This window comes from Microcebus murinus, chromosome 17 (assembly GCF_040939455.1).
Source record: "Microcebus murinus isolate Inina chromosome 17, M.murinus_Inina_mat1.0, whole genome shotgun sequence".
NCBI classification, from domain to species: domain Eukaryota; kingdom Metazoa; phylum Chordata; class Mammalia; order Primates; family Cheirogaleidae; genus Microcebus; species Microcebus murinus.
Window position 1 is genome coordinate 15,255,963 of NC_134120.1, and position 6,921 is coordinate 15,262,883.

Genomic DNA, 6,921 nt, shown 5'->3' on the forward strand with positions numbered 1-6,921 from the left:
GCCCGGGTACCACTAGGCGTTTTGGGGTGCAGTGCCTTTGACAGGCTAGAAAGCCGGAGGAAGGGCTGGAAGCGGCTTCGCCTGGTCTGCCGGGAAACTCCTGAGGGCTTAAGTCGCCCTGGACGCCAACACCCAAAGGCCACTCTCTGCAGGCTCTGACTTCATTTCTTCAGGGAGCTAAACTGCCTCTACCTCAGCCCCTGAGATGCACGATTCAGTCTCGGGGCAGGATTACAGCCAGAGCTAAGATGTGCTTCGATTCTTTTCAAAAAGATCACACTCCGCAATAAAATTACCAATGAACTGCTGGCAGAAAACACTGGACAACTGGTCAGCTGGTCTGAGTTCTAGCCCGGACCCCTCCACTCTAGCTGTACCACTCTGAGCCTCAGTTTCCTCGCCTGTAAAACGGAGACCAATACATCTGTGCTGACCACCTGATCACCAGGGTGGTTAGAATCAGAGGATAAGAAGAACGTGAAGGGATTCTGAAAACTATAAACTGCTGTTACTTTTCATTAATGTAGCTTTTTCTTAAAAATAATGTCTGACTTGAATCAGCTCGATCTCTATTGCAAACTTACGTGCTTGCTATTTTAGTTTACCTTTTCATAGTTTTATTAAAGATGGAGCCATTAGTGTAATGAACCCCTCCATCACGGAGAATTAACCATTTAACGACCCTTAATGTATTCACTTGTCCTTTGTAAATGTCTTTCTAACACCAATTTAAAGGTGGAAAATCCGAGGATGTGTGCTTTTCCCTTGCTTATTCCCTCGACTTGTCTCCCGGCCTGGACGTTGAGCTCCCTTTGTTGTCTGACGCCCGCGACGTCGCCCTCGGCAGCGCTGGGCCCTCGGAGGGGACGCTGGTCTGAATGCGAGAAACGAAAGGTGGAGATAAAGACGCCGCTGCCTTGGAGATCGGCGCGCCACTGCGATTTTAGGAATGTGGTCCTCTAGGTCCTCGGGCTCTTAGGGAAGCGTTTTAATTCACGTTCCTGGCCAGCAGTTCAGTGAAGGCTGGGCGTCCGCCGCGGGTCTTGGCTCGGATTTGAGGGGCGCAGGGTTCACGGTGCCACCGCGGGCCGTGAGACACACTCACACTCACAAATCATCCTTCCGCAAGACTGAGTCGCTCTGGGCCACGGAAGCCTCCAGGGGCCCCAAAGGGAAAGAAACGCAGGCGGATTACACCTGTAACCCTTCGGGAGCGCGAGCCCCCCTCCCCGGGCGAAGGTCGGTCCCCAGTCGTCCGCGCAGGGTCTTCGCCGCCGCCTGGAGAAGTGCGGGGTGGGGAGCGAGGCGGCGCCGCACATCAGTAAAGGACCGTGTCCTTCCAGGGCCGTGAGACCGAGAGAGGGACTAACGCCACGCGGGGCTCCTGCGGGGCTAGGGCAGCGGGTCCGACTCGGGCAGCCCAGCCTCCCGCAGGGCGATCGGGCACTGGAGGTCACCGGACCTGCGCGCACGAGTGGCCCGTGGCCTCCAGGGGCGGGCGCTGGAGTGAGGGAGGCTGCCCTCAAGTCGGAGGGGACAAGGAGGAGCCGTTAAAACAGGTATATACTGACAAACTGTGCGCGACGTCCAGGATTTCGGACCACAGAGGTGAGAGCGGAGTGCGGGGGTGGGGAGGATTGGAAGAGGGGGGGAAATTCAAACTGGGAGGAATGAGGACTGCTTCCAACGCCCCAGAGCTGGGGAGCCTTCGCTGGGTCTGGGCGCTTCTAGGGGCGCCTGGCCAGGGGCAGCCCAGCGGGGAAGTGAGCGAGGGTGTGTGTGCGGGGAGTGGGGGAAAAGCTCGTGGCGGTAGGTGAGTCCCAGGAAGCAGGTGAGTCTGCGTTAGGGGTAAGCACGAATGGGGGGAGGCAAGCCCAAGGGGAGAGGCGAGCCCTAAGGCGTGGACCCCAGTGAGGCAGGACTGGGGGTAGAGGGCGCGATCGAGGTCCTGGGTCTGTCAACATCCCAGCGCTGGTCCCTAGAGCGTGCTGGTAGTGGTTAAAAGGGATCGAGAGGTGGGAGGGGAATGTTCCGAGAGCCGCCGGGGGTCACTGGGCGAGGACCCCTGGGCTGGCTGGGGAAAGACCCCGCCCCTCTGTTGGGGGAGGGGCTGGAAGCAGGGCTGGGTCCTCCGCGAGAGGGGAGGAGCCGGGGGCCAGCGGGCTCCCCGCCTTTAGCGCCCGGAGCCCCAGCCACCCGAGTCCGAACCGCTGACTCCTCCAGGGACCCGGAGCGGAGCGCTTGCCCACCCCAGCGTGCGCAGCCCGGTCAGGCGTCGCTTGCGAGCTTGACCTAGGCTCGGGCCCCGTCGAGTGCAGGGCGCCACTTGGGAACAGCCCACTTCGAGCTTCTTCTCTCGGCCTCCAAAGCGCCCTCCCGCCGCCCGGCGCTCCCCATGCACCTGCCGGGCTGCGCGCCCGCCATGGCCGACGGGAGCTTCTCGCTCGCCGGCCACATGCTCCGCAGCCCGGGCGCGAGCACCTCGCGGCTGCACAGCATCGAGGCCATCCTGGGCTTCACCAAGGACGACGGGATCCTAGGCACCTTTCCGGCGGAGCGGGTCTCCCGGGGCGCGAAGGAGCGGGATAGGAGGCTGGGTGCGCGGCCCGCCTGCCCCAAGGCGCCCGGTGGAGGCGCCGAGCCCTCCCCGCCACCGGCCCCAGCGCCCGCCCCGGAGTACGAAGGTGAGTGCGCACTGGGCTGCTGCCTGGCCCTCTGGGCGCCCAAGTTTAGGAGCTCTGCAAGAGGGCGCCCCTCACTTAACTTTTCTTAAGGCACCTTGGTGCGGGTTTGGGGGCTGTCCATGGCGGGGGCTTCCAACTTGCATTAGCAAAAAACGTAGGGGCCCATAGCAGCCCTCACCACCACCCCGCCCCCACCCCGCCCCCGGCCACCTCAGAGCATGCTGGCCAGCGCCAAGGCGGATTAGGCCACAGGATGCTGCGGGGAGTGTCTCTGACCCTTCCCGGCCTTGTCGCCCCAGCCCCTCGCCCCTACTGCCCCAAGGAGCCCGGGGAAGCCCGGCCGAGCCCAGGGCTGCCCGTTGGGCCAGCCACCAGCGACACAAAGCTGTCGGAGGAGGAGCAGCCCAAGAAAAAGCACCGGAGGAACCGCACGACTTTCACCACGTACCAGCTGCACGAGCTGGAGCGCGCGTTCGAGAAGTCCCACTACCCCGACGTGTACAGCCGCGAGGAGCTGGCTGGCAAGGTCAACCTACCGGAGGTCCGGGTCCAGGTAAAGCGCCCAGAGGAGGGACGGGGAACCGGGAGGGCCTGAGGCCCAAACTGCAGCCAGTGCTCCCCCAAATTCCCGGGCGTCCACGCATTTATTATGGTACTTCCTTTACTTGGCACGCTCCGAGCCCCAAAGGAGCGTCACAGACCTTCGATGTCCCCCATGCACCACCCTTCAGGCTGTTTGTTCCAGTGAGTAGCATCATTTGTCCTTTGGGGCGGCATCCTCTTCTAAACTAAAAAGTGGAGTTGGGAATGGCTTGCGAGATGACCTGGTGGCAGTTCCTAAGATGCGGCCAGGATGGGGCTTGGGGGAGGGTGCTGAGTGGAAAGAGAGCATGGGCAGCGGCTGGGGGCAACCACATTGGGGCCCCAAATGCCGCCCTCGTCACTAGCTGCGCACACTGTGTTCAGGACGAAAACCCCGTCTCCTTGCGAGGGGCCTGGGTACCTCGCCGTTGAAACTTTTGGTGGATTTGTTTAAGAGACTGACTTTTCCTTCTCTGGTGCACATCCAACCAAACTTCGCGCTGCAGAGGCCTTTTCTTTTTTATCGTAAAGGGGTTTTCGCTTTAATTAAAGCTGAATTATCTTTAATCCCTGATCATTAAAATATTTGAAAGCCTTAAATATTTGCTAGTCATCTGTGAAAAATCTGGGAGGATTTCCAAATTGGGAAAGTTTACAGAGGCCTGAAGGAGAGACATTGGGAACAAATTTCACTGCATGTGAAAGGCAGTGGGACTAAGATGGGATTTTTGTGTGTGTGTAATAGGTTAGATTTCCAGAAAACGAGGATACTCAGGTGTTTGGGGCCTTTTAGCCATGTCTTAAAAGTAAAAGGGGAGAAGCTCCTGCCGTTTGTCTTTTCTGTTTAGTTTAGGGGTTGAAAGTAATGAGTAAAAGTTATGGTTTTGAAAAATAGTTGCCTAATTTGACTCAGGACCTAGCAGGGACAGTACAGTTTCTCCTAATTTGGGGCAGTAAAGCTGCAGTGATTTCATTGAAGGGGTGGAAATTTTAGCGCCTGCTTTCAAGGGAGGAAGGGTGCAGTAGGGAGAGAGAAAGATAAAGAGGAGAGGCAAAGCCTCCCAGGGCCCTACAGAATCCAGGCAAAGCAGACACCCTTCATACTGAACCCACCCTCTTTACTCGTTCAGCTGTTTTGGCTTCTCCTCTAAGTTGTGAGGTTCTTGAGAACAGTGTCCGTGACTTCTCTGTGACCACAGGGCCAGCACAGCACCCAGCCTATGGCTGTTCTTAACACATGACTATGATGTAATCAGATGATGGGGCTATGAGGCAGGGTCTCCTCCCATGTTGAGGACAGCAGTAGATCCCTGTAATAGACTGTCCCAATCCTTAGGTGTGAGACGCTGGATCCTGGATCTGAAGGCTATAGCTGATGGGGAGGGTGGGAGCCCGTGGTTGGAGTAGAACAGGCAGGGAAGCCGAGGAGGCAGTAGGACCAGAGCCCTTCCCACGCCAGTGTTGCTCTTTTCACTGTTGTTGGCAAATATCTAATACTTATGGGAGACTCAGGGCCTTAGATATGCAGATGAACATATCTTGTGAAGGGACGGGGTGCTTACATTTTTGGTGTTTCTCTTTTTCTCCCAAATTCCAGCCCCTCCCACACTTGCCCTGCTCTGCTCAGGTGCTAGGGTGCTGTTTTCCCTAGGAGCTCTCCCCCTGCCCCGCCTCCATTATTGGCTCAAAACTGCTTTCTCCCCTCTGAGGTTGCAACTGGTTTCCCCACTTCCCTTCATAATATAGCACTGATGCCACTAGTCTCACCAACCTTCTTTTGTATTCTCCACCAAACTAACTTGGTTCTCTCTGTTCTGCTTGCGAGGGTGGAACTTGGTGGTGAAACATTAATCACACCCTTTCTGGTGCTTTTATCAAATCAGTAATGAAGGTTCATTGGAAGAAATCAGACTTGAAATCACTCTTGGCAAGGACTTTCTATATGTAAAGAAGAAGAAGAAGAAAACTTGTCATTGAGCTAGTAACATGCGAGGGTAATGTCAAAACTAACTCCGTAAAGTAAAAGTAGATCTAATAAACTTGAACAATTGTAATCTTTGAAAGTCATTTATAAGAAATATTGGAAATACTAAACAGATATCAGTGAAATAAAAATCTTATTAAAGCAGCAATTCAAATATGCTTGGGGTAAAATAAGCCCACTCGTTCTACCTTGCTATCCATAACCAGTAATCCGTGTAAATAGCTGTATTTTAACATCCAACTCTGCAAGTTACTCTACTTAGCAGTATTTATTTATACCTCTGTTTATAATAAAGATAAAGGCTAGGTAAAGCACATAAAGTCTGAGACCAGAAGCAGCGTTCAAGAGCTATTCAATGCAGACAGAAAGCAAAGTCTAAACGGAGTGTCAGGAGGGCTGCCAACTAACAGGTCATAGAAATTTGATGAGATCTGGTTGCAAAGTCCTACGGTCCAATTGCAGAGTTAAATTCACTTTTTTTCTGAGCACCTGCTCTGTACCAGGAGTTGGAAACAGATACAACCACAGCCAGGGGTGAGATAAACAGAGAAAAGGGTGAGAATGCCACGGAGGACTAGGATAGGACAAAGAGATTCAGAGGAGGCAAGAAAAAAAAAAGGAGGGGGGGTAGCGACAAAAAGCAAAAAACAGGATGGAAAAGAAAGAATTCAAGGGTGGAAGGAAGATTGGCAGCTCTGTTCGGTAGGTGCAGAATAGTCGAGCCTCGGTTTATTTGGGGGGTGGGGGAGTCAAGCCAGCCGGGCTGCGCTGGAGCAGGACGGTGACGTGACCCAAGCCTCCGCTGCTGCCCGACGCCGCTCTGCTCCCTCCTGCAGGTGTGGTTCCAGAACCGACGGGCCAAGTGGCGGCGGCAGGAGAAGCTGGAAGTGTCCTCCATGAAGCTACAGGACTCGCCCCTCCTCTCCTTCAGCTGCTCCCCACCCTCGACGACTCTGGCGCCCCTCGGGGCTGGCCCGGGCAGTGGCGGCGGGCCGGCGGGGGGTGCGCTGCCGCTCGAGTCGTGGCTCGGGCCGCCGCTGCCGGGCGGGGGCGCCACGGCGCTGCAGAGCCTGCCGGGCTTCGGGCCGCCGGCGCAGAGCCTGCCCGCCAGCTACACGCCGCCGCCGCCGCCCTTCCTGAACTCCCCGCCGCTGGGCCCCGGCCTGCAGCCTCTCGGGCCGCCGCCGCCCGCCTACCCGTGCGGGCCCGGCTTCGGGGACAAGTTCCCGCTGGACGAGGCGGACCCGCGCAATAGCAGCATCGCGGCGCTGCGCCTGAAAGCCAAGGAGCACATCCAGGCCATCGGGAAGCCGTGGCAGGCCCTCTAGGGGCGCTGGGGAACGTCCTGGGAGCCGACCCGGGCCGCGCGCGTCGTACCCTCGCCCTCGCTCCCGGGGCCCCCCACGCGGCCACTCTCTTCCCGTCCCGCCTGCAAGCCGCGGCCAGGCCTCCGTCAGGGACGCGCACCTGTGCCTGTCGCACGAGGGGGAAGGCCAACCCTCAGGCCTGCGGAGGCTCCTGGCCACCCCACTGTCCCCTCAGCCACCAGCCCCGCAGCTGGCGGGGAAGCGGCTCCCGGCTCCGGCTGGCCGCGCCGCTCCCATCCCCGCGGGCGCTGGGGCCAAAGCGGCCAAAGCTCCTGAACTTGACCGTTCCCAGGCGGCTTGGAGC

At 57.7% G+C, this 6,921-nt stretch overlaps 1 protein-coding gene across 1 annotated transcript; it reads left to right on the forward strand.

Annotated features, from left to right (window-relative positions):
- Positions 1-2,395: 2,395 nt before the first annotated feature.
- Positions 2,396-6,578, forward strand: RAX (retina and anterior neural fold homeobox). The gene is made up of 3 exons (XM_012745461.2): positions 2,396-2,684; positions 2,984-3,237; positions 6,087-6,578. The coding sequence occupies exons 1-3, from the start codon at positions 2,396-2,398 to the stop codon at positions 6,576-6,578; spliced, it is 1,035 nt and encodes a 344-aa protein (XP_012600915.1).
- Positions 6,579-6,921: the final 343 nt, after the last annotated feature.

Coding starts and splice junctions, on each gene's coding strand:
- RAX (XM_012745461.2), top strand. CDS start 2,396: ATGCACCTGCCGGGCTGCGCGCCCGCCATGGCCGACGGGAGCTTCTCG. Junction 2,685..2,983: donor GCCCGCCCCGGAGTACGAAG/GTGAGTGCGCAC, acceptor TTGTCGCCCCAG/CCCCTCGCCCCTACTGCCCC. Junction 3,238..6,086: donor TACCGGAGGTCCGGGTCCAG/GTAAAGCGCCCA, acceptor TCCCTCCTGCAG/GTGTGGTTCCAGAACCGACG.